The sequence below is a fragment of the Oryctolagus cuniculus genome, chromosome 7 (genome assembly GCF_051225735.1).
Source record: "Oryctolagus cuniculus isolate XC-2025 breed Fujian yellow rabbit chromosome 7, ASM5122573v1, whole genome shotgun sequence".
Taxonomy (NCBI): domain Eukaryota; kingdom Metazoa; phylum Chordata; class Mammalia; order Lagomorpha; family Leporidae; genus Oryctolagus; species Oryctolagus cuniculus.
Window position 1 is genome coordinate 119335639 of NC_142873.1, and position 27842 is coordinate 119363480.

General features: G+C 59.4%; 1 protein-coding gene across 3 annotated transcripts in view; it reads left to right on the forward strand.

Annotated features, from left to right (window-relative positions):
- The first annotated feature begins 862 nt into the window (after window positions 1-862).
- The window catches only part of SSBP3 (single stranded DNA binding protein 3), a 153842-nt gene continuing 126862 nt past the window's right edge, over window positions 863-27842 (forward strand). For 2 of the 3 annotated variants that reach the window (XM_008265216.5, XM_017346276.4), the window contains exons 1-4: window positions 1109-1305; window positions 2166-2238; window positions 2447-2508; window positions 4792-4876. In XM_008265216.5, coding sequence (XP_008263438.2) covers window positions 1250-1305; window positions 2166-2238; window positions 2447-2508; window positions 4792-4876 — 276 coding nt within the window. In that variant the 5' untranslated portion in view covers window positions 1109-1249. Of the gene's footprint in view, window positions 1306-2165; window positions 2239-2446; window positions 2509-4791; window positions 4877-27842 lie in introns of all 3 variants that reach the window. The other variant, XM_017346275.4, reaches the window with a different exon arrangement.

The window sequence follows — 27842 nt, forward strand, 5'->3', positions numbered from 1 at the left end:
GCCACCCCCGAATGGCCCCCTTTTTCCCGTGGAGAATCCGAGGGGCTAACTTGCCAGGGTTGGCAAGCCTTGGAAATTTGGGGGAGGAACCACTCTTCCCCCCCTCTGAGCCTAAGTCCCCAATCCCCTCCCTCCGGCTCCCCGAAGCTCGCCGAGGGCCATTTTCGCGCGGCTCCACTTTGGGGTTTTCCAAAGTATTTTAATGATCTAGTAAAGGAGCAGCCGCGCGCCTCGGCGCCGGCTCCAGCAGCTCAGCTCTCAGCGTGCAGCCCCGCGCCCCGCGCTCGGAAGCCAGACTGGGCGAGAGGGAGGACCGGGGGCGGGGCGGGCGGGGGGCCGGGCCGGAGTCTGGGGAGGGGGTCGGGGTCGGAGCCCAGGCGGCGGGCAGCCGAGGGGGAGGACGAGATAAGGGCTGGGCTGGCGCGGGCCGCGGCGGGGGAGGAGAGGGGCAGATAAGGCAGGGGGACGTGGCGGGAGGGAGCGAGCCGCGCGCGGCTTGGGGGTCTGCGCCCCCTCCCCTCGGACGCCTCCGCAGCGCCCCCTGCCCCTCCACCCTCAGCGGTCCACGCCGCGGGAGTGCTGGTCGGGTCCCCGTCTTCTTGGGGGCCTGGAGCTCTCCCATCCCGATTCGGGTCGCCACCCCTCCCCAATCCGCAGTGAAGAGGGGCTCGCGCCCGCGGCCACCCCCCGATCCACCCGCAGGAGCAGGGCAGCGGGGACTGCCGCGGCCGGGCGCTGACAGGGGCGTCCCTGCCGGGCCCGCCCCCGCGCGCGCCGATTGGCCGGGGCGGCCATCAATCGCGGACGTTGACGCCCGCCTCGCTCGCTCGCCCGGGTAGCCACGTTCGGTTGAGCTCCAAGTAGACCAGCGGCAGCGGCGGCGGCAGCAGCGGTGCCGGAGGCGCAGAGGGCGGCGCAGGCGGAGCCGGGCGGGCGCGCGAGCGAGCGAGCGAGCGGGCGAGCGAGCGGGCAGCCGTGCGGGCGGCGGCGGCGGCGGCGGCACCCGAGGCCGAGCCGGCGCGGGAGGAGTTCCAGGGCGATGGGGCCGCGGCCGGGGCTGACGCTTTGACAGCTGGAAAGAGCGCGGAGCCAGCGCCTGGGGGGGAGGGAGGGGAGCGCGGCGAGGAGAGCGCGAGCGAGTGAGCGAGCGCCGGGGAGGGGGCCGGGAGCGTGGGGCAGCTCGGGAGCGCCGGAGCGGTAGCGGCGGCGGCGGCGGCGGCGGGGCTCGGCGCCCTCTTCTCTGCAAACCATGTTTGCCAAAGGCAAAGGCTCGGCGGTGCCCTCGGACGGGCAGGCTCGGGAAAAGTAAGCCTATTTTGCAAGTGGCGGCTGTGCCGCCGCCGGGCTGAGGGCGGGCGGGCGTGCGGGCGGTACGAGGCAGGTGGGCGGGCGGGGGCCGGGCTGCTGCGCCCTCGGGCCCCGGGCCCCGCGCCCTGCGCCTCCTGCCTGGCCCCTTCCCCGAGGCCGCGGCGGGGCGGAGTGGGAGCGCCCATTGTTGGGAGCCGGCGGAGGCTGGGGCGGCGGGGGAGCCGCCGGGGAGGGGGCACTTGGTGGCCGCGTGGAGGGGTGGGCGAGGTCCCGCGCGAGAGCCCGGGCGCCCGCCGCGGCGGCCGCACTTTGCCCACCCGGCGCGGGCAGGGGGGCGCGTGGCTTCTGCAGCCCCACTGGCTCCTTTTGTCCGCCCGCGGCGTGAGGAGTGCGTGCCGGGGGCTTTGTTCGGCCGGGAGCGCTCTTCCCTTTCCCTGTCCTTGGCCTCGGCGCCGGGCTGGGCAGGGACGGCGGCGCCGGCTTGGCCCCAGGCTCGGGGGACAGTTGTTTGGGGGCGGTGGCGAGGGTGGCGCTTTGCTGCCCTCTCCAGAGCGCGCCGAGTCTCCGTGGACCCCCGAAGCTTGGGTAGCGCGGCGGCCGTGGGGTCGGGTGGCTCGCGACTTTGAGAGACCCAGGTGGGTCTGGCCCTCACACCTCTTGGAAGTTCAGGTTGGGGGCTGCTTGGCGGCTCCACGACTGGAGTGGACGCGTCCCTGGGTAGCCACCGCGAGCCGTGGGCACCCTGCAGCCCGGCCTGCGGTCGGGGCCCACAATGGGACGGGGCTGGCGGGGCTGGGAGCCAGCGCCCGGTGTGGTCTGACGCCTTCCGTCTCTCTCTGCCTCTGCCGGCTCTGCAGGTTAGCTTTATACGTCTACGAGTATTTGCTGCACGTCGGAGCACAGAAGTCTGCACAGACCTTCTTATCGGAGGTGAGTGGGGCTCCCCCCCCAGCGCCCAATTTCCTGACACCCCCCCTCCCCACTCTCCTGGAGCCTTTGTTTTCGGGAGCTGCCACTGTGGCCACCATTTTGAATTTTTATCACCTTTTGGCATTTATTGTTAGTTGGTCTTCACAGCCTTTTGGCCCGGCCCCATGCTCTTGGCTTCTCTAAGCTGCCTCTGCTCTCTGCTTTGCAGATTCGATGGGAAAAAAACATCACTTTGGGAGAACCGCCGGGGTTTTTGCACTCGTGGTGGTGGTAAGTTTGTGTGATAGTTGTGTGTGTGTGTGTGTTTTGTTCTGAGCCATGAGTCCAAGGGAACAAAGAGGGGAGGCCCCTCTGCTCCTTGGCCCCCCCGCTTTGCCCAGAGCTAAGCACCACTGGACCCTCAGACCAGGGCTGCTAAGCAGAACGGGCAGAAGCGGCTGCTGCCTAAAGTTCTTTCTTTCTCTTTCCCATCTCGTTGAGAACCCGCAGAACCTGTGAGGCGTCTGCCTGGGATGCCTTGCTTTTCCATCGCACTCTGAAAAGTTCTGGGAGGACTTTTGTCAATTGTGCATGTTGCTTTAATTAGAGGGGTGGGGGCGGGGCTCAGGGGAGGGGGTACTGGGTTTGTTCTGCAACCGGCCTGTCCCTTTTTCTCCTGTGAGCTCAAAACCTTAGAAGGCTTCCTGGAGCCTTTTCCAGGCAGCCTGAGAAAAATCCAACAAGTACTGCAGGCTGCGTTACAGATTCTGATTCGGACTCCCTGGACCTTCCTGTCCTCCCCGCCAAGCATCCCTGAAACCACAGAGCTGAGAACCTTAGCGGGCCCAGAGCCCGCGGTGCAGAGTGCCTGCAGTTTGTGGTTGGGGCCCCCTGTCCAAGTGTTGGGGCCGGTGTGGGTCTGGTCTCAGTGCTGGGTTTGTGGCAGGCTGGGGCGGGGGGCTCTGAGTCGTGGGGAGGGTTTGTCACGCGTGTGTCACTGGGTGATTGGTGGGACATATCGCCGAGGTCTCGGACATCGTTTTGAGAAGGATAATGAAGCAGAGTGGCTTTGGTGTTTCGGTGGAGTTCAGGAAAGCAGAGCGTGGTGTGGAAGGGCTCTTACAGGTTTACCTGGCCTCCAGCTCCGGTTGCTGTTTCAAATCTCTTTGAACAGCAGGAGGATGAAGGGTCTGTTCGAACTTGCGCGGAGAAAATGAGTTTTTAATTACTTCTGCCAACCTCTGAGCTGCCGGTGTCGGAGGCAGTTGGTGTAGCTTAAGGATTCCACCTGTAGGAGTGGGTGATGGGGTTTCCTGCCGTGGCTTGTGGAAGGGAGCGTGTGGATGGCGTGGGCAGGGCCTGAGAGCCCTGGCGCTTGGAGGAACGTGGGTTTGTGAGAAGTTACTTACAAGGGGCCGGGGAATTTGTAGTTTGGAAATCCTCTGCCGGGTGGAGGGCTCACCCAGCGGGTGCAGTTCTCTCTGCCCTGGTGGAAGGCCCCGATTTCCCTGTTACAGCCAGGTCCCCTGAGACTCCTCTGCTGTTGCCTCAGCCCCCAGCAGGTAGAGGCTGATGTGTGGGCTCAGGCCGAGGCGGCCCTGAGAGGCTGGGATCCTGCTAAAGGTTGCCTGGTGTGGTCTGACTGTGGCTGTGGAACTGGGCAGCAGTGTGATTCCTACCCCTTGAGTCTGATGCTTGTCTGGTGGCTGGCAGAGCTGGCTGTTAGAGCGGGGCCGGGAGCCCTGGACCTCAGCGTGTCGGTGTCCACTCCACCCTGCCAGCAGGCTCTGTCTCTGGGCATTGGGCTCCTGGTCTGGAGAGTTTCTAAGGCTCCTTGTTAATGCCGCGAGTGCTATGCGTTTGTCGGTTGTTCTTCTGGTTGATTCAAAGCATTGGAGTGACCACACACAGCTACAGCGGGGGTGTGATAGCCAGGCCTGCTCTCCCCTTCCCCACAGGTGCTCTGAGGAGGGCTGTCTGATTGGGAGAGGACAGGGTGCTTGTGGCTGATTGTAGGGTGTTCCTGGGGGCAGGCCGGGGAGGAGTGGTTCCTGCCCGAGACTTCCTTGGGGGAGGACCTGGGTGCAGTGGGGGTGAGGGTGTTGGCTCTGAGGTTAAGAACCAGTAAGGTTCCTGTGACTGCCAGAGTCAGCCAGATTGCTGTGCCTGTGAACCGTGGTTGCGTCCTGCCTTGGGCAAGTTAGCCTTTTGACAGCATGCAGCCATCTTGGTGTGGGGTGGGAGAAGAAGACCGGCAGGGCCTCCCACCCAGGTCCTGGCCTGGTCCACCTGGGCACCCCTGGCAGGGTTGTACCCACCTCGCTGAGGAGATCCCCTGTGTCACCGAGAGTGGTGGTGAGGCATCCAGCTCCCAGAGGGCACTGGGGGTGACAGGTTTGCCGGAAGGGTTTGGACCCGTTTTGTGTTGGAGGCTGAGTTTGCCCTGGGAAGGCTGGGAAGGCGGGATGGAGCCTTCGGGGACCCTGTGCTCAGCGTTGCATTGTGCACTTGCTGTTGTGTACCCAAGTGATAATTAGTAACCCGATCTTATTTTTTTTTTTTTTTGACTTGCAGTGTATTTTGGGACCTCTACTGTGCAGCCCCTGAAAGGAGAGACACTTGTGAACATTCAAGTGAAGCAAAAGCCTTTCATGATTACGTGAGTAACAGATTTTTAATCCTAGCAGTAATTACGGGGTTGCGTAGCTCTGTCTTCTTTCCTACCAGAAGCAAGTACACAGCCGGTCGGCAGTGGTCTTTCTCTTCTCCCTGCCTTTCTTCCTGTTCCCCTGCCCACCTCCCCGCGGCCCGCCGGGCCGGGCCCTCCTCCTCTGCCAGAGCTCTAACTCGGACTTTCATAATGTTGTCGTCACGCAAAGGAACAGAGATCCCTACCTGGAGAATCGTCACAGCTGTGACTCCTGGGAGGGTAGCTGGGAGCGGGCTGGGCCTCATTGGTTTTGGTTTATCGCCTTGGAGGTTGGGGTGGCAAATGCGAAACTTGAGTCCTGGAGTAGAAAGTTGGTTAAGTGAGGAGTTGGCGAGGCGGGCTCTTGCTTGACTTCACGGAGTCCAGAGCACGCGCGCTCACACCATCGGGGTGAGTGTGAGTGTGAGTGTTGCATCCACGCAGACGTGCGTGCTGAGAGCCTCAGCCAGTCCGTACTCGGATGCCCTCTCTTCTTGCTGGTATTGTATCACTTTCTACCTTGTTGTGCAGTTTGTACGTGGATGAATTTCTTAGGGGTTATGTATAATTATTACGAGCTGTATCTGCCACGTGTTCATCTCTCAGTCTGAGTCTTCCTTCAAAAAAAGGGCTCCAAACCTGGGCGGGAGTCGGACTCCGTGATCCCAAGGAACAGGTGTTACAGCCTGTGTGGGAGAAGGAAGAGGAAGTATCTGTAGGTCCTCCACGGCCTCCTTCCACTTCCACTGCTTCCTGCTTCTGTGGAGGGCTGAGCGTGTGCGCCTGCACAGCAGGTGAGCTCTGGTCTTGCTCTCCTGCAGGAGGCAGGTGGGGGTGGGGCTCACACCCAGGCGTGGAAGTGGTTCCTTGAGCGCCCTCAGGCCCCATCCTCTTGGCCGAGTGCCCTGAAAACGGCCTCGGCGATCAGGACCCTTTCGGCTGAGTGTCAACGGTGGTCAGATGGCGGCGGGTGGAGCACCGAGTGTCGGCGACTGCGCTGGAGGCTTGGCGGTTTGAGAGCAGTCAGCGCGATGATGCAGCGTGGCGTGACGGGAAGGCGAATGCCCTGGAGTGCGCCATGGAGGTTGCCGGCCAGTCCCGGCGCCTTCTTCACGGCTGGCACAGAAGCCGGGGACCAGAACGTTTGGCCTGGTAGCGTTTGAGAGGCAAAAGGAGGGGGTGACCCGTTTGCTTGTGATGTGGTCTCCTGGGAAAATCCCGGCGCTGATGGGAGGGCTGGAGGAGACACAGAGGTGCAAGAGTCATAAAAACAGCTGGTGGTTGTACCTGGCAACTATTTCCCTTAAAGCAGTGGTTACCCAGCTTACTGACAGCTGACCCCAAGTCCCCAGCGGTTGTTCAGCAGTGGTTTTGTGTTAGCGTGGGGGCTGGGTCTGCTGCAAGCGCGTCTCTGGGTAGAGGCCACCTGTGCTGTCCTTTGCAGGGTGCCTCTCGGAGAAGTTGCTGGTTTGTAGCCGGGTTTGGTGCTCGGGTAAATCGTGAGAGATCCCGTCTGGCAGTGGTAGTCTGGTCAGCCTTCTGGAACCAGCGTGATGGCAGGGAGAGTTTGCACGCAGGCGTGCTTCCGGCAGTCGGTTGAGGATCGGCAGTGGAGTTGGGTGGGGCTGGCAGTGACATTTGGAGGATGCTGCGGGGTGGGGGATGAGGTCACGGGGAGTGAGTTCTGTGAGTCACAGTTTTGGGGCTCCCCCTTTTGTGGCCTGGCCCGGGCGTTGGGTCACAGCATGGGGATGATGAAGGTTTTGGAGTAGCATCTGGTTGGAGGGGTGGCAGATGAAGAAATACTTCAAACATTTCTAATGGGAACCCTCTTTCTCTTGGTGCTCAGTCCCTCTGGTCCGTGGCCCCAGGCCCCGGACTCGGGCGCCCTCATTTCTCATTGCTCAGTGACTGCGTAGTTCCTTCCTGGACTGCCTCCTGCCCGGGACACGTTCGCTCCCACCTGTCTGAGCCCTGTCTGTCCTCGAAGGACTGTGACGACCGCACTCCATGCACTGTGGCTGCTGCTTCCTCTCAGTGTCCGTACAGCCACCTCTGCAAAGCTGGGCCACTGCTGTGGCTTCTGTCCTGCAGTTCACTCACCCTGCCAGTGACCCTGGGAGCAGGCATGCTCTTAGCACCATCTTGCAGGGGAAGAAACTGAGGCAGAGAGCTGCTCAGGGGGCCAGCTCGTCACTGACTTGAGTCCATGTTGCCACCTGGCACGGCCCCACAGGCCCGTGGCAGCCATTGCTTACTGCACTTTTCTGGCTAACTTCTTTTTTTTTTTTTTTTTTTTTTTTTGACAGGCAGAGTGGACAGTGAGAGAGAGACAGAGAGAGAAAGGTCTTCCTTTGCCGTTGGTTCACCCTCCAATGGCCGCCGCTGCAGCCGGCGCACCGCGCTGATCCTGGCAGGAGCCAGGAGCCAGGTGCTTTTCCTGGTCTCCCATGGGGTGCAGGGCCCAAGCACCTGGGCCATCCTCCACTGCACTCCCTGGCCATAGCAGAGAGCTGGCCTGGAAGAGGGGCAACCGGGACAGAATCCGGCGCCCCAACCGGGACTAGAACCCGGTGTGCCGGCGCCGCAAGGTGGAGGATTAGCCTATTGAGCCACGGCGCCGGCTCTCTGGCTAACTTCTCATGTGGGTTTGTAGACTGCGGCTTAACCCTCTGTGGCCCGGTGCCAGCTCTGGTGCCTTCTTCAACTGCCAGTCATCCTTTTCTTCCTTTTTTTTTTCTTTTAAATTTTTATTTATTTATTTAAGAGGTAGAGGCCGGCGCCACGGCTCACTAGGCTAATCCTCTGCCTAGCAGCGCCGGCACACCGGGTTCTAGTCCCGGTCGGGGTGCCGGATTCTGTCCCGGTTGCCCCTCTTCCAGGCCAGCCCTCTGCTGTGGCCAGGGAGTGCAGTGGAGGATGGCCCACGTGTTTGGGCCCTGTACCCCATGGGAGACCAGGAAAAGCACCTGGCTCCTGGCTCCTGCCATCGGATCAGTGTGGTGCGCCGGCCGCAGCGCGCCGGCCGCGGCGGCCATTGGAGGGTGAACCAACGGCAAAAGGAAGACCTTTCTCTCTGTCTCTCTCTCTCACTGTCCACTCTGCCTGTCAAAAAAAAAAAAAAAAAAAAAAAAAAAGAGGTAGAGTTATAGACAGTGAGAGAAAGACACAGAGAGGTCTTCCATCTGCTGGTTCACTCCCCAGATGGCTGCAATGGCCGGAGCTGGGCCAATCTGAAACCAGGAGCCAGGAGCTTCTTCTGGGTCTCCCATGTGGGTGCAGAAATCCAAGGACTTGGACCTTCTTCTTTTTATTTTATTTATTTATTTATTTATTTATTTATTTATTTTTTGACAGAGTGGACAGAGAGACAGAGTTTAGAAAGGTCTTCCTTTACTGTTGGTTCACCCTCCAATGGCCGCTGCGGCCAGCACACCATGCTGATCCGAAGCCAGGAGCCAGGTGCTTTTTCTGGTCTCTCATGCGGGTGCAGGGCCCAAGCATTTGGGCCATCCTCCACTGCACTCCCGGGCCACAGCAGAGAGCTGGCCTGGAAGAGGAGCAGTCGGGACAGAGTCCAGTGCCCTGACCGGGACTAGAACCCGGTGTGCCGGCGCCACAGGCAGAGGATTAGCTTATTGAGCCGCGGCGCCGGCCGGACCTTCTGCTGCTGCTTTTCCAGGCCATAGCAGAGAGCTGGATCGGAAGAGGAGCAGCTGGGACTCAAACCGGTGCCCATGTGGGATGCCAGCGCTGCAGGTGGAGGATTAACCTACTGTGCCGGCCCCTTTTCTTCCTTGTGTTCACCAATGTTGCTTTCCTTCTGGTGGCACAAAGTGAGTGGAGTTGGTGAGGTCCCGAAAGGGCTTGAGTGCAGTGGGGGGTCCTTGCTGTGTCTGCTGCACTTTGTGTGACACGCTTGCACAGACGCCGTGTGGCGGCCTCAGGCTGCCTGCCTTGTTGGGTGGGTTCATTCCCACTTCACAGCTGCGGAGACTGAGGCCTGGACTTCGGGTGTTGTATCCTAAGAGCGTGTAACCAGGAGGTGGCAGAGCTGGGACGAAAAACTCCCCATCTTGGAAGCTTCACCTCCCTGCTTTCCACTGCACGTGGAATCCTGCTCGGCTGAGGGAGGGTACCTGCAGGGGAACCGAAGTGTGCCCGCCGCCTGCTCGGTGCCTCGCACGTGCTCAGCGAGGAAATGAACGCCCTGCAGTCAGACCGAAGCCCCTGGGAGGTGCATCGCTGTCCCTGGCCTAGGTGAGGCCTGAACCCCGGGAAGGGAGGCTGCGAACGATGGCTCAAAGCTTTTGGCTGGGAAGAGGTGATGAAAGCTCTGGCCTCGCCTTCCAGAAACACGTGTGTCCTATGAGAGACTTTGCACCTGAGCCTTAGGGGTCTGAGGCCCACTGCTCCAAGCCCCACGCCCCTCTGGGAGCACCAGTGAAGAGCCCAGAGAGTACAGGAGATGTGGAGTCAGTCCCATGGCCTGGGCAAGTTCCCCTCACTTGCCTGCAGACCTGGGGTTCCCTTGCAGCTCAGCGGGGCTGGCTCGCTTACCCGTGTGCTGTCCCCAGCAGGACTGCTGAGCCCTCCCTGCACCCGCGGCTGGGAGACTGTCTCGCAGGAAAGCACCCCAGAGTCGTGTGGGCAGGAGTGAGGTATTTGTGGCTATGTGGCAGGGGTCCAGCATCCTTGGTGGGTTTGAAATAGCAGAGTGATATTTGAGAGGGCTCTCCTTGGATGTGCTGAGCCGAGGTTCCTGGCAGGCAGGGAGTGTCCTGCCCTCCAGAACCCTTTGGGGGAGGGGATGAGAGGGTGTAAAGGGTGGGAGGGGGGGTGGTGGTGGAGGAGGAGGCAGAGGCCTGCAGCTGGGCTGCAAGAAGCTGGGGGAGCGCTCTCCTGTGATAGCCACCCAGAGGTCCTGGCAAGTTCACGACGTTGCCTTTGGCTCTGACCCTTGGCACCCTTATGTGGCGGATTAAAGAAACAACAAAGCACACGCGTCTTTTTCCTGCCCGACTCCCTTCGGGCAGCGTGTTGAACCCCGTCTTTGGGCTCCCACCCTGATTTCTGCAATTCCTCTCAGCCCCCAGAGGCTGCCACCTCCTCCAGCGGCCGCTAATGAAACGTGAAATGAGGAACTGGAGCCGCGTTTTGCCAGAACCAGGGCAGTGTGGCCACCTTAATGGGTTTCAAGTGGCGGCAAGACCCCAAATTACAAATCCTTGCCCTTTTATTTCAAGGCGGGGGGGGGGGGAGTGTGGGGACCCAAACAAAGTTTTTGGCAGTGGTCACTTCATTTGAACTCCCAGGCCAGCAGCGTGCTTCCAGGCTTCTGCATAATGCCATCTTTGTTAGCTCAGCATTTGCAAACTTGGCTGGCGAGTGAGCTGTGTGCCGGCCAGCTCTCGGAGGCCGTGTCCCCTCGGTCAGATGGGCGGCAGCTTCCGGAGCGGGGACCCCAGGCCAAGGGTGCCCGGCCCCCTGCCCTGTGGAGGGAGAGAAGGCGGGGGGCCGTGCCTGAGGCCTGGCAGCCGACACCACGCAGTGTGGCACTAGCTGCAGCCTTTACAATAGCGGCTGAGGGTTTAGCGTATTTAGAAAAATTAATCTGTCTTAGCTCGGCAGTGATTCTGACCACCGCACCAGAGCATTAGGCGGTTCACAGAAACTTCGTGAATACGTGGAGCTGGGAGCTCGGAGCAAGCAGACATCACGATGGTTTGTTTTTTTGATTCACAGGGTAACAGGGTTTTCTGAAGCCCCGTTGGGGTGAGTTTTAGGAGCGTTTCTCTTATGCTTTTCTCTTCCCCTGCACTTTGAAGGGTTTGGGTGTTGACGGGTGCCTTGGTCCCCACTCTGTCACTTCCTGGCTCTGCAGACTGGGTGCCTCAGTCTCCCTGTCTGAGGACTGGGGAAATGGCGAGTCCTTTGCGTGTTGTGAGGGTTTAGAGATTTTGGGATGTTTCCTAATGGAGGATAAAATTAAAGGACAAGTTTATTTTGATGGAAACATTTTTGAAGTCTGTGCTTTTTTTCTTTTCATGTGCACGAATCCTGCGAGTTCTCTGAAGACTTTATGTACAGTGCATGTAAAATGGTAACTTTTACGTAAACACCTGGCTAATGCTCCCAATTTATTTTCCTTGCTCTTTATAGTCCTGAAGTTTTCCTAAAACACCCTCAGCATGGTGGAGAGGTAGCGGCATGTTCTGGGAGAGCAAGTGGCCCCCACGGGCAGGACCCTGGGCCCTCTGCCACTCACACCCTGCTGTGTCCGCGCACCCCGATGTGCCGTGGAGTGCCCTGTCCCCATATCCCAGCTGTCTTGCTTCATCCCCACACCCTCTCGAGGGGCAGAGCTGGCAGTCCTGCCACAGGCTGGCACTGATAAACGCTCCCCCGAGATACCAGCACCCCTTATCCGTGCTGGGCAGAGTGGTCCAGTCCCTTCCCCATCCCCAAGTGTGGCCACTGCACAGCTACATGGCAAGGCCCTGAGGGCTTGTGACTTGGCAGCAGTGTTGAATTTCAGCTTGGCATCCTGTGTTAATGGGGGAGGGGGTGTCCCCGCTTCTCAGGGGCCATCTCCTCACTGTGAAATGGGCGTAGGACAGGTCCAGGTCCCTGTGCCACCCACCATGGGAGTGGCCATAAGGAGGGCCTGGGAAGCTGTCCAGGGAAGTGCTGTGTGGCTGTTAGCAGGGACGTGTGGATGGAAGTCCCTGGATGAGGGGTATGTGTCTTCCTCTTTGGTTTATGTCCTGCTCTGGGCTCACCTTATTTGCTCTTTGTGTGAGGGACCCCGAGAAGGTGAGGTTGGGAATGGGAGGGTGGGCCAGTGCAGGCCCCTGGAGGCTGGTCCTGTGGACTTCTCAGTTGGCCCCCAGGCCAGGAGCGCTGCTGGATTTTGCGGTTGGCTCGCTGTCTACTTGAAGAGACAGGTGCAGGCCAGGATGTGAGACGAGCTTTAAAAGAACTGTGTGGAATGATTTTGTTCTTCTGAGAGGCTGGGACGTAGGTGAGGTGAGCAGGTGAAGAACCCCACCCCTTGTGTCAGTGGGACATGGTTGTGACACAGATGTGAGTAGCACTGTTGCATGAGATGGAACTGGAGGCCATCTAGCCATCTTACAGATAGGTAGACTGAGGCTTAGAGAGGCAAATGCTCCCCTCTGAGGTTGCAGTGGAACGGATCCAGGATACTGTCCTTCGTCACGGGCTGCCCTGCTGTGCCGACAGCTGCATGAACGCTGGGCACCTTAATTAACCCCTGTGCCTTGGTTTCCTCAGGTGGAGAATGGGGTTAATCACATACACCTACCTTATGAGGTTGCCATGGGGATTAAGTGAGCTTACACATGCACGGTGCATACATAACACAGTCGTGCCTGGCACAGTTCAGTGCTGTATAGATGTCTGCTCTTCGTTTTTCTTACCTTGAGTCCAGTGTGAATCCCCTGGCTTGCTTTTTAGAGAAGTTTTATTTATTTGAAGAGCAGAGTATCACAGAGATCTTCTATTTGCTTTTTCCTTCTCCAAATGCCTGCAACAGCCAGGACTGGGCCAGGCTGCAGCTAGGAGCCTGGAACTCCACCTCACTCTCCCATGTTGGCAGGGCCCCAAGTACTCGAGCCATCAGCTGCTGCCTCCTAGAGTGTGCATTAGTAGGAAACTGGACTAGGAAGTGGAGCCGGGACTCAAACCCAAGCCCTCTAAATGGGACGCAGACATCTTAACCACTGAGCCAGATGTTCACCCCATAAATCCTGGAGTTCTTAAAGATCTATCTATCTATCTATCTATCTGAAAGGCAGCATGACAGCGAGAAGAAGGGAGAGGGACAGGTCTTCATCTGCTGGTTCTTTCTCCAAATGGCCACAATGGCTGGGGCTGGGCCAGAGGGAAGCCAGGAGCCAGGAACTCCATCCAGGACCCTCACGTGGATGGCAAGAACCTGAGAACTTGGGCCAGGGCCATCCTCCTCTGCTTTCCCAGGCGCATTAGCAGGGAGCTAGATTGGAAGCTGAGCAGTGGGGACTCCAGCCAGCGCTCCAGTGTGGGGTGCTGGTGTAGCAGCGGCCCCATTCCTGGCGCCGATTTCCTGCGTTTGCAGGGATCGGCGAGTGTGCCTGGGAAGCAGAACCTTCATCTGCTTGCTCACCTGTGCTTTGCTCTGGGTCCTGGGCTCTCAGGCATGCCTGAGCTACTAGCGGGGCGGTCACCTGTGGAGCCCGTGTGCTGAGCGTGAAGGGAGGTGGCGGACGGGTGCCCCTGGCGGACTCCTGGCCTGTGCATGTCCCATCAGCATCTGTTGTCTCCTCCTGCAGCTGCTTCTGTCCTAGGAACCTGGAAGAGGCCTGTTTTCCAGCCGCCTCCGACCCTTCCCGCCTGGGATGGGGGTCTTTGCTCCCCTGCCAGGTGGTCCTTGTGCAGAGCAGATGGCAGCCTGGACCGCGGCTGCTCCCGCCTGGTCCACCTCTGTTTCCCCCCAGGGGCTCTGTGGCTTGCTGCCAGGTGGGGAGCTGCTTCTCCCCTTCTGGACGGAATGCTCCTTGAGGGTAGACACTTTATTTTTCTCCCCTTTGCCGTCCCCATCCCTGACTCTTGAATAAATCCCAAGGTTGGGGACCAGCATTGTGGCTGGGTGGGTTAAGCCATTGCTTGCTTTGCTGGCATTCAAGATAGGGAGCTGGGCTGCTCCACTTCCAATCCAGCTCCTTGCTTAATGTCTGGGAAAGCAGCGGAAGATGGCCAAAGTCCTCGGGCCCGTATCACCCACGTGGGAGACCGGGATAGAGTTCCTGGCTCCTGACTTTGGCCTGGCCCAGCCCTGGCTGTTGCAGGCATTTGGGGAGTGAACCAGTAGGTGGAAGGCCCCTCTCTGCCACTCCGCCTTCCACATTCACACATACATAAATGGATGTTCTAGAAAATATACCGAGGTCAGGGAACAAGACTCTGAGCCGCTAGAGGAGAGGCGGGTCTGCTCCCTGCTCAGGCCTTGGGCGTGTTAAATGCATGTTTTAATGAAGATGGGCAGGCGGCACGTGGTGAGGCGTTGATTGGCCAACTGTGCGTCGTGACCCCGTAGTGCAGAAATCAGCTTAGGGCGTCATGTCTGGCAATTAGGGAAGAAGAAACAAAAACTGTGTGGCACAGAGTAAACAGAAGTAGTGCTTCTAGAAACGTCTGCGTTCAGTGACTGATGCGTGTGTAGACCCAGGCGTGCCCTGGCTTTGCCACGTACCGTCTTCCTTATTGTGGGCTCTGCATGAAGTTGGCAAGCCCTGGAGCGCTGGGGCTGAACCCTGGCTCCTGTAGTTGGGGTGACTCCGTCAAGTGACAGGTGGTCGCAGAGCCTTGGTTTCCGCGTCTGTCACACGAGGGAAATGAGTGTCACCCCAGAGTTGTTGGCATACCACTCCCCCCGGTCCACGATGGTGCCGTTGTCCCTGTGGGTCACTGCCATGGCAGTTGAGCACACAGAAGGCGCTCAGCAGTTGCTTGCTGAGTGAGTGCTGAGTCAGCAGGCGCTCCTTCTTGGCTGCGTGGCACTGTAGCTGGTTTACCCCAAGAGTGGGTATGGCATCGTGTACCAGTGTTTCTAGGCCAGGCCCAGGAAGGCAGCAGCTTGTCCCTGCTGGCGGGCCGTGTGGTGGCCCCAGCATCCCCCGCGCCCTGTGGATGGCATTGTCTTATCAATGAGAATGCTGAGACTAGGTCTCAGGGCATCCTGTCGGAGTGAGGTTGGCCCGGCCTCCCAGATGCCCTGTCCCCTCCTGGGGCAGGCTTGGTGTCCCCCACTGTGTGTGTGTGTGAGTGTGTGTGTGTGTGAGAAGCACCTGACATTTCACTTCCACTGCTCAGTCCTCTGACCTTAAGAAGCACGCTGCTCTCCGGGGCCACGTCCGAGGCTTCCCTCTGGTCTTCCTCTCCCCGGTCACAGAAGGCTGTTGGGGAGGGGAGGCTGCAGGACTGCAGCCCGCCCCGTGCAGCTTCTTCTTGAACTCTTGGGATGGACAGCATAGGGTTTTGCAGGCTGGATGGGCGTAGCGGTTGGTCGGTGGGTGCCAGCGCCTGCCTGGCTCTGTGCCTTGTGGTGCTGGGACTGGCGCAGTGTCAGTGTCATGGACACAGGTCTCTGCGGTACGGGTTCCGAGTCTCTTCCACGGCCTGGGGGAGATCGCTCGTTTGTTCATATGTGACACGCAGTGATGGGAAAGCCGGGCCGGTGTCGCGGGCGTGGAGTGAGGGCGTGCGAGGGAGTTGGGAGAATCATGGTCCCTTCTGAGAGAGCCATTGCAGGTTGGAGCAGACTCTCAAGTCCTGGAATATGAAGGGAGACGGAGCCTCACAGTTTCCAGAGGTGGAGATGAGGCTTGGAGGGGGCTGATGACACGGCCACAGGCTGGCCGCCCGGTCCCCAGTCCCCGGGGGCGGCCACTGGCTTGCATAAACCTCCACCTAGGGGTTGGCCTCTGTATGCGTGTGCACACACACACGTGTGCCATCCTTCAGGAACGTGGCAACTTTGCTTGGGAGAGGCTGAGAGCTTCCTGTGGCTTTGACTGGCGTGCCATGCCAAGGGCGAGGGTGCGGGTGTGGGTGCAGGCGGCCGTGCACGCGTGCCGCCTTCCAGGACAGAAAGCCGTGTGTTCTCTGGAGGCCTTGGCTCCTGGCAGCGCCGCCGCCCGCCAGATCCCGCCCCGAGAGCCCACTTGTGTTACACGAGGCCGTTCTGGCGCGCGAGCCGGGGAGCCGCTTCAAAGGGGATTTTACAGCGTGCCGGGGAGTTTCAGCCACCACCGCGTTATCTCCGAATTGGCCAATTGATGGTTTCAGCAGCGCGTTTCAGCGTCGGGGAAGCCAATACAATTTGAGTTAGTCGTGACGGCTGCCACTTTAAATACCGCAGTGGATTTCTGTCAGCGAGCTAATGCGCGGGATGGGGAATTGCAGAAAACTTGATCACCGGAGCGCGCCAGTCGATGGTGACCTCAAGCTACAGAAAATGAACTGAAATCGAGTTGACTGTCGCCACACACTTTCCTCGGCATTATTTTGCTGGCAGCGGTGTGGGCGTCACAGGGAACCCGGAGGGGTGAGGGTAGGTGGGAAGCCCTTCCTCCGTGCCCCGGGCCCCTTGGCGGGGGGGAGGTTGAGTGGCGGCAGTCAGGGGTCCTGGCTTCCCGGGGCGAGGGTAGCAGCTGTAGAGTGCCAGCTGCACACCAGGCCCTGTTTTCGGTGTGTTTAGGTTTTGTCCTGTGCCTGCACGTGAAGTTCTGCTTTTCTTCCTGGTTTGTAGACAGGGCAGTGGAGACCCTCAGGGGAGCTCAGGCACGTCAAGAGCAGACTTGAGCAGTCTGTTTGCTGCGATGCCACGTGGCCCCCCCCCCCCCCAATAGTCGGCCCCAGCCTTCCCCAGGGAGCTGATGACCCACTGCCCGACTGGGGGCTGGCAGGACGGGGAGCCCTGCTGGGGGGTCAGAGGGCTCCCGGCTGGCGCTGTGCTTCTCTGTGACATGGAGGACTAGGCTGGGTTTTAATGACCTCATCTGGGAGGAAGATGTCTTGCCTTGGGCCTGGGTGCCTTAAAGAAAAGGCTCCCCGTGTCTTCACTCACACGGTCCCTTTTATTAATCCCATGCCACCTCCTGGGCATTCCAGTCTTGAAAATATTTTATTTACAAAGAGAGTGCTTGCATGAGTCACTGTTAATTTTAATGAAGAGAAAGGAAAAGCCAGAATTATAGATGCTGATTAGAGCTTCTGTTTGTTTGTTTATCTAATTTGAGACGTGGTCTCCCATCTGTTGGTTCGCTCCCCTCCCAGGGTGTACAGTAGCAGGAAGCTGGCATCAACGATGAGAGCTGGGACTTGAACCCCAGCACTCTGATGGGGGTGTGGGAGCTGCACTGGGTGCCTGCCCCTGATTCGAGCTCTGGGGATGGGGAGTGCCAGGGTTGGCCCCTGCGTCCGCAGCATGCACTCTGCTGAGGTCCTGGAGCCCCCCAGAGCCTGCTCATCAGGCAGGGTGTGCGAGACGTGCCTGTGAGAACAGGGGGTGCGGGACCCCCGCCTCCTGCCAGACCCAGGTTCTGAGCTGGGCGGCATCCGCTGGAGGAGCTGCAGCCCCTGGACAGCGCTTTCACAAGTAACTTGCTCAGGCCACCCCCACTTGCTGGCTGCGTCCCCTTCACGGGATCCTCGCCGCAGGTCCTAGTTCCTGTGTGGGCACTGCGAGGGATCCCATTGTTTTCTGAAGCAGCAGTCACCAGCATTTATTGCCCGTTTGCCCTGGGTCATGTGTGGCACGTGAACCTGACCTCCAGTCCCTGACACACTACAGGGCAGGGACTGTTGGCCTATTTCTTGGATGAGGAAAACAAGGCTCAACAGAGTGAAGTGACGTGTCCCTGATTATCAAATCCTCAGTAATGGAGCCAGGATTTGACCCAGGGCCCTGTTTTTAGCCTTTGACCCACACTTCTGTTTTGAGAAACTTTGGGAGACGGAGATGTTGGGGTGTGAAATACACTTGAAAATAATTGGAGATTTCAGTAGAAATTTATAAGCGTTGTCTTTTTTTTTTTAAAGGAAAAAAAAATATGTCAGCGACAGTTTGCTTCCCAGAGAGATGAATGCAGATAAACCTATTTTGACTGTTAACTTATTTTGTTGCTTAAAAGCCAGTGACATGTAGCATTGAATTTATTCTTCTTTGCAACATGTAAACGTTTGCCACCTCTTGAGTGACGTGTGTGAGTTTGGGGATTGCCTGTACGTCGGGACGGGGCGCCGCTGCTTGTGGCTGATCCGTGTGCCTGTAGTCGCCGGGGAGCGGCTCATGGGCCATGTGGGCGCCCGTGTGAGGACGGCGCTGGGGCCCAGGCGGGCCCTGAAGTTGGGGTCACGGTGGAGAGCCGCTCGCAGGAGTCTTTGTGACTAGAAGCCTAAATATTTATTCTGTTCTGTCCCTAATGAAAACAAATTGTCAACAGTTGTTCAGTAACTGACTAAATTAAAATCTGTAATTAGTCAATTAGATTAAAGAGTTGGCACAACCTGATTGTATCATGCTGGTTAGGTTATTAAGAGAAAGGGTGTGATTTTTAATTACTGAATGCTAATTTTGACAGTTTCAAATGGAAACAGACGTGTTGTTCCCCCCTTTCCCTAATTCTGAATGGTTTGGAAAGTGAAGACACTCACCGTGTAGATGATGGTTTTTGGGAGGGAGGGAATGCTTGAGGGCCCTTCTGTAGCGGGGCGGGGAGGATTTCCTGCAGGGCCGGTGGGACCCCTCGCTGGCCGGGAAGACCTGTGGCTTGGCACGTGCAGTGTCCTCTTTGCCGGCCGCGAGCCGCTGGAGTTGCACTTTGCACATTTGTGTCACTTGAGTTCTTTCTAAGGGTCTCCCCCGGTCTCTCACTTTCGGGGTTTTTCTGCCCAGGACCCACGTTGACCCTGGCAGACAGAGTCCAGGGAGGAGGTGGCCGTGGCTGGAGTGCGGCAGGATCCTAGTGACAGCCCGTCTGTGTGGGGTGCCTTTTCAGTGTGGCCTCCCAGAGGGGGAGGGCCGGGCGCTGTGAGTGGGTATTGAGTGGCCAGGTGCTCTGGGTCACAGGTGGGTGGGGAGCGGGGAGGGCTCCTGCGCATGGTACTGGGCGGCCTCCAGGGAGGCCTCTTGGCCTGGGCAGAAGATTGAGTCTGGGCATAGGCATAGGGTGGTTGATAGTTACAGGTGTCTGCCGCCGGCCAGGGCAGTGAGCAGTGGGGTGAGCCCTGCCTGCTTTCTGTTGCTCCTGTGGGGGTGCTGTGTTATCACCTCCCCCGCAGCACTGGAACTCAGGACGAGAGGAGCCTGGCAGTGTCCTCACGTGACCTCAACACAGCATGGATCCAGACATGGGCCAGAGGGGCTGTCCTGGCTTCCGGCCGCTCCCCAGGGGGTGGGAGTTGACGGGCTCCCGTGCGGTGCAGTGCACAGGACCGTCTTATCTTAGATGCTTGCATTGTGGGGAACGAGGGGGTGAGAGCGGCCCCTGCCCCAGCACCTCCCCGTCCTGGGGATGAGTGCCCTCCGTGCCCATGTGCACGCCCTGCGCGCCTCTGGGTGCCTTTCGCAGGGCCAGGTCTTCATGGCCCTTTTTGAAGTGCCAGTTAGAAGGGCCTTGAGCTTTCAGCATTGAATATTTAAAGCCGCTGTTGATCCAGAATGTATCGTGCTCCTTTGATAAAGTGACTTCAGCTATCTTGTGTCTGATGGAGGCGGCGCTGGGGCAGCACGAGGAGTGCATGGAGGTGAGCAGCCAGGTTCCAAGCCCCAGCAGGGCGTCCCCCACCGGGGAACCGGCACCGGGTGCCTCCCTTCGCAGCCTGCGTGTGACAGCCTCGCGTGGAGCATGGAGCGTGCACTCCGTGGCGGTGCTGATTTCAGAGAAGGAAGCGGAGAGCCTCAGAGGATGAAAGGGGAGAGAGGCAGCCGGTGGTCTTGGGAAGGCTCCCTCCTTCAGCAGCTGCTCCAGGACACGTGCAGAAGCGAGAGGAATCGAATGAAAGTGGGGGGTATGGAGGGGTGGCGGGTCGTGTGCGTTCCACATTCAGAGTTCTCTCACACTCAGGACCCGCCGCCCAGACTGATCCCACGGGACATGGGACGGAGGTGTGCACGTGTCTGGTGTTTTGGGGGCTTAGGGGTGGTGGCAGTGCTGGGAGAGGGTCTATCCTAAAAGCTGCCTCACGGACGGGTTTGTGGCCCTGGGTAAACAGGGAAGCTTGTAAAACTTGATCTGCTCTCTTCCTGGAGTCAGGTTTTGGCGAAGAGCGGGGGTGTGGACAGAGGCAGCCGAGTGCTTTCGGGCTAGAAGTGTGTGTTCCCGGCACTCGCCATGTCCTTCTTCCTGCCCGCTCTGCCTTCCTGGGCGCCCGCCGCCCTGGCCAGTGCCGGGCAGGGGTGCCTGTGGCTTGTCGCGGCGGCTGGCGGGCGAGCGCGAGGGTGTCCGCGCTCAGGATGACTGTCCACTCCCTTCCTGGCCTACAGGCCACTCTTAGCTTATGATTAAACACATCCTCCTCGTCTCTGCCCCGGAGACCCGGGCAGGCAGCAGGGGGGACCCCTGGCCAGCGCGGAGCTAGACTGTGTCCTGAGCTGTGTGCCCATGGGAGCCGGTCAGGAGCTGGAAGCTCCTGCCCCAGGGAAGCCCACTGCAGAAAAGGAAAGGTTGTGGAGAGGCATGAAGGCAGTGGACCTTGCGCGTGTGAAAAAAATACTTGAGGGAAATTTTGGGATGTTTCTGTGCTTGTTTTAAAATTTATTTATTTATATATTTATTTCAAAGGCAGAGTTAAGGGGGAGGAGGAGGGAGACAGAGAGAGGGGTCTTCCATCTGCTGATTCACTCCCCAAATGGCTGCAACAGCTGGGGCTGGGCCAGATCAAAACCAGGAGCCAGGCACTTCATTCAGGTCTCCCACATGGGCCATCTTCTGCTGCTTTCCCAGGTGCATTAACAGGGAGCTGAGTGAGAAGTGGAGCAGCCCAGGCTTGAACTGGCGACCGTGTGGGATGCCAGCACTGCAGGCAGCAGCTTTACTGGCTGTGCCACAACGCTGGACCCCGTTTCTGTGTTGGGGTGGAGTGTGAACCAGGAGACTTAGATAAGAAACACTGCCAGGCTATAGTTAAGGAGGAGAAGGGCCAAGCTCCCTGCCCCAGGGCCTTTGCACAGGCCATTCTCCCTGCCTGGAGCTCTCTCCCATTCTTTCTCCCCTGGGGTACCTTATTCAGTGTTCCGGTTTTGACACCATTCAAGTCTGAGAAACTTGTCCTAATCCTCTTTGAAGTCCTAGAGGCTGGGCTCCTGGTGGGTCTCATAATACCTGACGGCTCCCGTGTGTCGTGGGGAGGGACCCAGAGGCTGCCCACCTCCCGTGCTGTGTGTGTGTGCAGCTCCCTGCCTCCCTCAGGACCGAGTGCGGCAGCTCCGATCAGCCCTGGCCTTGGTGTTTGCCTTTCTCTCCTCAAGTGGGCCTTTGACGTATCGATGGAGCTTCAGACGTGAAGGGTCCTCAGAGGCGTGTAGGAGAACGCTCGGGGTGCGGGGCGCCCAGCCTCTCGCTGGCTTCTGAGGCCTCTTGGCCTGGAGGCCCCATGACTCTTCTCCCAGCCGGGTACTGCTGCTCATGGAGGAGGTTGGGAGTGGGTGGGGGTCAGGGAGGCCCCGGCACTCAGCCCACATCGGAGGAAGGCAGGCAGGAAGGCAGCCGCTTCTAATTCCCTGGTCCTCGGGCTCGCCGGCCCATCCCTGCAGAGATCTTTGATTGCCGGCCCCCTGTCAGGCAGGACTGGCGATGCTATCGGGCCGTACAAGTCTGCAGTTTTTGACCTTCGCATTATCTGAGCGGACTCCCGTGTGCCGAGCCAAGGATAAGCAAGATTCCAGTGGGGGTGGCCAGGGCCTGCGGCTGCGGCTGCGGCAGGTTGGCTCTGACTGGGAGCAGCTCTTATCTGTTCTCCAGGGAGGGTCGGGCCACACCCTGCTGCAGGAGCTTGTGTGTCTCGCCCAGCCTTCCTGAGGGCCTGGAATGCCTGCCCTCCCTTTAAATGACCACTTTCTGGGAGGACAAGAGGGCATTCTGTCCAGGACGCGCCCCTGGGCGCGCGCACAGCTGCCTGCTCTTCTCAGGTGCTCACAGTCTGGTGGCTCGCTCATCCCCCCACACCGGCAGACCCTTTGCCCGAGAGCTCGTCATCACCCTTCGCCGACTGTGCCCCAGGAAGGCACAGGCACGCTGCCTGGCCTCACCTCCCCCGCGCCCCTGCCCCCGCCTCGGGGTCCGCTGTGGTTTTGGGGTCCCCTGACTCCTGGCTTCCTTCTCTGCAAAGCTGTGGTCAGTGACCCCTCTTGAAGGTCCCGGCCCGGAGGATGGCCCAGAGTGGGGCTCTGCTCCATCGTTCTGGGTGGGGTGGGGTTGGGGGGAGTTTGGACGAAGTGGTGGTCACCGTTGGAGAGCCACAGAGTGGAAGCAGACGGGGCCTGGCCAGGCTCCTGTTCTAGCGGAGTTTTTCAGAATTGGTTTATTGGAAACAAATCCACAGGCACACAAGCTAAGAGAAAGCTTAGGGTGCTCTCAGAGGCCCACGTTCTGGTAGACTTGAGGTAATTTTTTGTAGACTTCACACAGAATTCCCCCTCCCCGTGGTTGGGGGTGGGGTGCACAGCCAGGCTGCGGTTACCTCCAAGGCACAGGTGCGGGCCACAGCGGGCCCCCCTTCCGGTGAGTCAGCCGGTTTGTCCTGGAATGTCCCTCCCCGGGTGAGCGCTGGGGTCATGGGCTGGGGCCTCCTGGGCCGCAGCTTCTCAGGAAGCTGGTGCTGGCCCCGACCAGCCACACCGCCCCCTCCCCCACCCCCGGTTTTTTTTTTTTTTTTTTTCCTGAAAATGTTCTTAACATGGAGCATGTGTCACACAGCGGGGAGACCGGTTCCATCCCAGAGCTGAGTGTGGCGTGATCCTTGGTCTCATTATTTGGCAGGCTGGTTGCCGGGGCCCTGTGCATCCAGGCTGCAAGCCAGACTCAAGCGTTTGGGCCTGGGGCTGAGGAGGAGCCGTGGGGCCGGAGGGAAGGGGCTAGGCTTGCTGAGACAGCCTGTGCCGACCAGAGTGTGTCATGCCCCTCGCTCCTCTGGGCAGCAGTGTCTGCTGCTCCGTGGGGAGGGATCTGCCTGTGACCCTCAGTAGGAGCTGAGGCCAGCACCAGCTTGGCCACCAAGGCGGGGGAGGGGCCTGGAGCAGCTTCTCTGGTTCTGTTGGCTGTGGTGAGAGCCCGCTTCCTGGGGGCTTACAGGCTGCACCTGTGATGGGACCCTCCCCACGCCTCCATTGCAGCACTGACCAGTGGTACCCCTTGCCAAGCACCCGGCCCAGCCCCGGTGCTCACCCGTGTGTGTCACACAGTGGGCAGCGGGGACTTTGTGTGTTCACATGGGACTGGGACTCAGGAGACTCGGAGGGGCTGTGCCTGGCTCGCTGTTGAGCTCAGATGTGTGGGGGCATAAAGAGGCAACAGGAGGAAGCAGGTCCTTGACATGGGCAGGGGGACGGTGGCTGCAGGCAGGGTCGTGGGCTGCCCCGGGGTGGTGACCGCCAGCTTCCCGGCCTCACCTGGGACTGACTCCCCTCCCTCTGCTTGGCTGGTTCCTGGTTGCTCAGGCCAGGTTCGCCCTGTAGATGTAAATCATGATGGGCTCCTGTCTCTCCCTTACTGAAACCAGACCAGAATCCAACAGAAATGGAGACGGATGGCCCTGAGCTGTCCCCTGCCCCGGCCCAGGAGCTGGGGCTGGCCTCCCCCACTCTCCTATGGGCACTGTCACCTTCCCACCCTCTGGAAGAGAGAGCAAGGGACTTAAGGAAAGAAGAGTGCTGAGCGTGGCCCGCCTCTCCTGGGCGGCAGGTACCCTGGCTGTCACTGGCTGACACTTGCGGGCTTTTCTTTTCTCTGAGTAAATAATTCTTTGTCTCTGTTCAGGGTGGTGGAGTGGGGCTGGAGAGGGGTGGCCGATCAAAGGCTGGGGAGAGAACCTGGACGGGCAGCAGGGGCCACTGGGAGAGCCAGGGTCCAGCTGAGGTGGCCGACGTGACACCAGAAGCCGCCTCTGAAAGCGCGTGGCGTGGTGGCGGGTTTCTTGCCAGGGATGTGCGAGTGAAACCTTAGACTGGATGGGGAGTTCCTTCCTCCTAGGAGAAAGCAGGCGCCCTTTTCCTGTCCCTTTGTCTCTTGTCCCCTTTGTCCCAGCCCTCCAGCTCTGCGGCCTCCCCTCCCCCAGCGGTTCCTTCCTTTGTGCCGCGGCCACTCAGCAGCGAAACTTAACTCACCCGAGGCCCGTCCTGGCTTCCAAGCAACAGCCGCGAGTCCAGGTGGCCGCCCCACCAGCTACAAGGAGCCGCTTGGCCACCCTGCCCCGGAGGCGGCTGAGTCCGCAGGTTAGGTGCAGCTGGGCCGAGGCCTCCATCAGGGCCTGAGTGCTCTGGCAGGGGAACAAGGAGAAACCCAGCCCGGGCTTCTGGGGAGTGGAGTGCTCAAATTCATCACAGGGAGGCCTGGCCACCTCCAGGTTCATGGGCAGGCACAGCTTACAGCTTACACAACTTCCAAAAGTCCGTAGGAAATAGAGTTGTGAGTTGATTTTGTTGCAAAACCGTTTTGAAGCCTAGGCATATGGTAGGATCTTCAAAAACTCAAAAAGATTTGTGTGTATGTGCACCCCTAAATGAGCTCACCTGTTAGCCCTGTCGTTTCGGGCGAATGCTTGGAGGCCCTGGCGGGCGGGAGCCCAGAGGACACACTCCTGGCAGAGCCCTGGGCATCTGGTACACTTCACTGTTGCCCGGAGTACCTGCCCCCCACTTCAGACGTTTCTTTTCATTAATTTAACGGTGGCTGTTTAAAATCATATATGATAGGAGCTAACATGCAGACTTGGACCTGCGATGCTCTGCCCTCCGCTCCTGCCTTCCTTCCGATAAGTGCTCCTGACGTCAGGGTCTTACGTGCCGCCGCCAGAGCCTGGTGGTTTTTCCCCCACGGGACTCCCATCCCCACGGTTTCCATCTCAGCCATGGTCATCTGTTGTTCAGCATTGTGGATGATGCTGTCACTGGAATTTGGTCCCTAGCCACAGGAACCCATTAGGACACCGTGACAGTGGCTGTAAAAATGTGGCTCGCAGGTGTCTGTCACTGGAGCTCTGGTTCTCTCGTTCTGATGCTGTGGAAGGCAGGGGCGGGGGTGTGCCAGGTGCTGGCCAGTTGCGTGACCCTGGCGTTTCTCCCAGCCTCAGTATCCTCTCTAGAAAAAGCAGGTGACAGCAGTGCCTAAGGCTCACCTCTCAGGGTTAAGTATGTGAGGAATTCAGACCAGTGCCCTGTATACAGCAAGCACTCAGCACGTTGTTCACCTGGGGAGGCCAGGCTGGTTGGAGCACTCCTGCCCTGAGGGGACATCAGGCCAGGCCTGCAGACCATCCTTGGGGAGAGCCAGGACCAAAATGGGTTTCCATTCTGGGTCTTGGCTGGAGGAGCCGGTCCGGCTTCAGACGAGGGCGCCTCGGTAATGACATAGGTGCGGCCTGTGGCCCCAGCCGGCCGTGGATTGGCCGCCTTCTGAGTGCAGTGCCGGTAGCCCTCCTGGGGACCGTGTATCCAGCAGGTGAGAGAGGACTTTACCAGTCCAAAAACATTGAGGGTTCATCTCTACACGACTTCGGCCTCACAGCTAGCGAAGCCTTGACTGGAGCTGAAGCACAGGTGTCAGGTTCTGCGCGTGTTGCTCACTGTCGTCCTGGACTTTGTTGGCTGCAGGTGACAGATGACACTGGATGCCCGGTCCTCGGTGGGGAGGGTTCCTTGTGGGATGGACGGCATAGCAGTGTGCCACCAGGATGTCCACACTGGCTTGGCCGCTTTGAATATCCACCTGCGACAGCCTGGGTTGCAGGAGCTGGGATTCCCAGTTTAGATGCTTGATGTGACCTGAAGCTGAAAGGCTCAAAAGGGCACCTCAGAAGAAAGGTAGGGCGGCGACAGCGCCTGCAGGAAGCTGTCACCTGGTCGAGACTCCGTGGCCTGTGTGGGCGTTCAGAATGACCTCGTGGCACGAGGGTGTTGCTTGGACCAGGTGTTGCCCTCAGAGTCCTCCATTTCCTGATGGAAAAGAGTGAAATGGACTTGAAACAGGCCTGGTGTTTGGTTACTTAAGCAGCTGTGAGGCCTAGGCAGCCTCCTCCCACCTGGGAACCCCACCCTCGGGGAACATGCAGTGGGTTAGGAGGCCGGCTGAGCTGGCAGAGCAGAGAACCGGGTAAACTGCGTTTCCAGGTGGGATTGTGTGGACCACAGAGCTGGCTCCTAGGAAGGGATGGGGAGCAGGGAGAGAATAGGGCAGAGGCTTGCTTGGGGGAGGGGCCCCGGGAGTGGGTGGCTAAGCCTGGGGGGCGGGGTCGCTATTTGCATAACTGATTGTAGCTGGGGGAGGGGTGGGCCAGGTCTGCACAAAGACTCTGTCTTGGATTCTCCTCTCCCAGCCCTCCTCCCACTTCCCCTGCCTGCCTCCCCTCCTCTCTCTGCAGCCCACCCGCTGCCTGGCCCCTGAGCCTGGCCTGCACCGCCTTGTGGCTTCCCTGGCCAGCCGGTGGCCCTGGGCTGGCCATGCCCTTGGTTCCCTGCAGGCGCCTGAGCCCCAGCGGCAGGCAGGGCTACCGCAGCCTCCTGGAGAGTCCAGATAAAGGCCGGAGGAAGACTGGCTGTGCGGCTCAGGCTCACTGGCTCACTCCCGCACTGTCTATTTCTCTGAACTGGGGCTTTATAAAAACAGTTTCTGTGTGAGCTCCAAGGTGCTGGCTCCTAACAGTCCTTTCTACCTCGGTGGGTTGGAGCCCTCTGGAGGGGCCGCTGGCTGTTGGCCCTTCTGAGGGTTTCCGGGTCAGGAGCAGCAGCTGAGAACGAAAGCAGGAGGGGCTGAGGGCGTCCTGGGGCTTTCTTGGCTGGGGCGGGGAGGGCGGGGTTGACGTGATGGAGAGAACTCAGACCCTTGGCAGCGCCATCTGCTTAGTAACAGTCCCCCACTCCGCCCCCCACCCCTGGCCTGCCAGGTGAACGGACGCAGGCGTGCAGGGAAGAGCCCAAACAGGAGTGAATGCTAAGCGACCTTCATCCACCGCTGGACTTTTCCCTCTGTTTCTCCCGTCTGTGAAACAGTGGCAGTGTGCCTCCGTCAGGCTGTTCTTGATCGTGAGCGCCAGTGTGCTGGGCACCTTGAGCCCCAAGGCTCTGACCAGAGGGTCCTGCCAACATCTGGGGACGGGGAACAGAAGCCAGCGCTGGACTCATCTGCGGGTTGGTGGAGAAGGGTGGGCCATGTGCAGCAGCCAGAGGCGCTGCCTGGAGCCTGCTGTGCTGGGGGGCCGGGTGAGGCGGGGCAGATGGCTCTGGTTGGTCTTCCCCAGGTGCTGTCCCTCCATTCCTGCTCCCTGGTCCCTTGTCCCTGGTCCCTGGCTGTCTCCTTCCCTGAACTGTGCTTGTTCTTAGCCCGGGGCCTCATACTCCTGGTGGGTCCTCTTGGGGGGAGCGTGACTTTGGCTTTGCCAGCTGGCTCCTGCTAGGTGGGCAGGGGTCTTAGGGAGCAGAGAGGGCGAGAGCTTTATGACTGCTTCATTGAGCCCCTGCTCTTCCCCTGCGAGATGGGCATGGCAGTAACAGCCATCAGAGAAGGTTGAGGGCGGTCTGTGAGCAAAATTCACTCCGGGAGGTATTAGGAAGTCTGTATTGATGGTCCCAGAAGGACTTGGAGTAGCGGTGGGAGCCTGGCCTTCCTGCCACGTGGCTGCCAGAGAGACAACTTCCACCTGTTGGTTCACTCCCCAAATGGCCACATAGCCAGGGCTGGGCCAGGCTGAAGCCAGAAGTCAGGAGCTTCATCCTGGTCTCCCACGTGGGTGCAGGGACCCAAGCACTTGGGCCATCTTCTGCTGCTTTCTCAGGCCATTAGCGGGGAGCTGGATCAGAAGTGGAGCAGCTGGGACTCCAGCTGGTACCTTTACTTGCTACACCACGATGCCAGCCCCAGCTTTGGTACTGTGAGACAGGCTGCCAGCACTGTGGGGGAGGGTCTGGAACAGCCCGCCTGTCCTGTGGTCAGGGTGATGGTTTAATAGGGATGATGGGAAGCACACATAGTTGTAATAGGCAGAGGCCACATCTCCAGGATCAGCTGGGACACTCGGCTCAGGCCCCACTCCACCCTGTGGCCAACCCTAGGAGTGCGTGGGGAAGGGTGGGGGTGGGGGTGGCTGCTGAGCTACGTGTTGACATCTTGGGAGACATTCCTGTGGTTTTTTTTTTTTATTATTATTATTTTTCATGTATGCT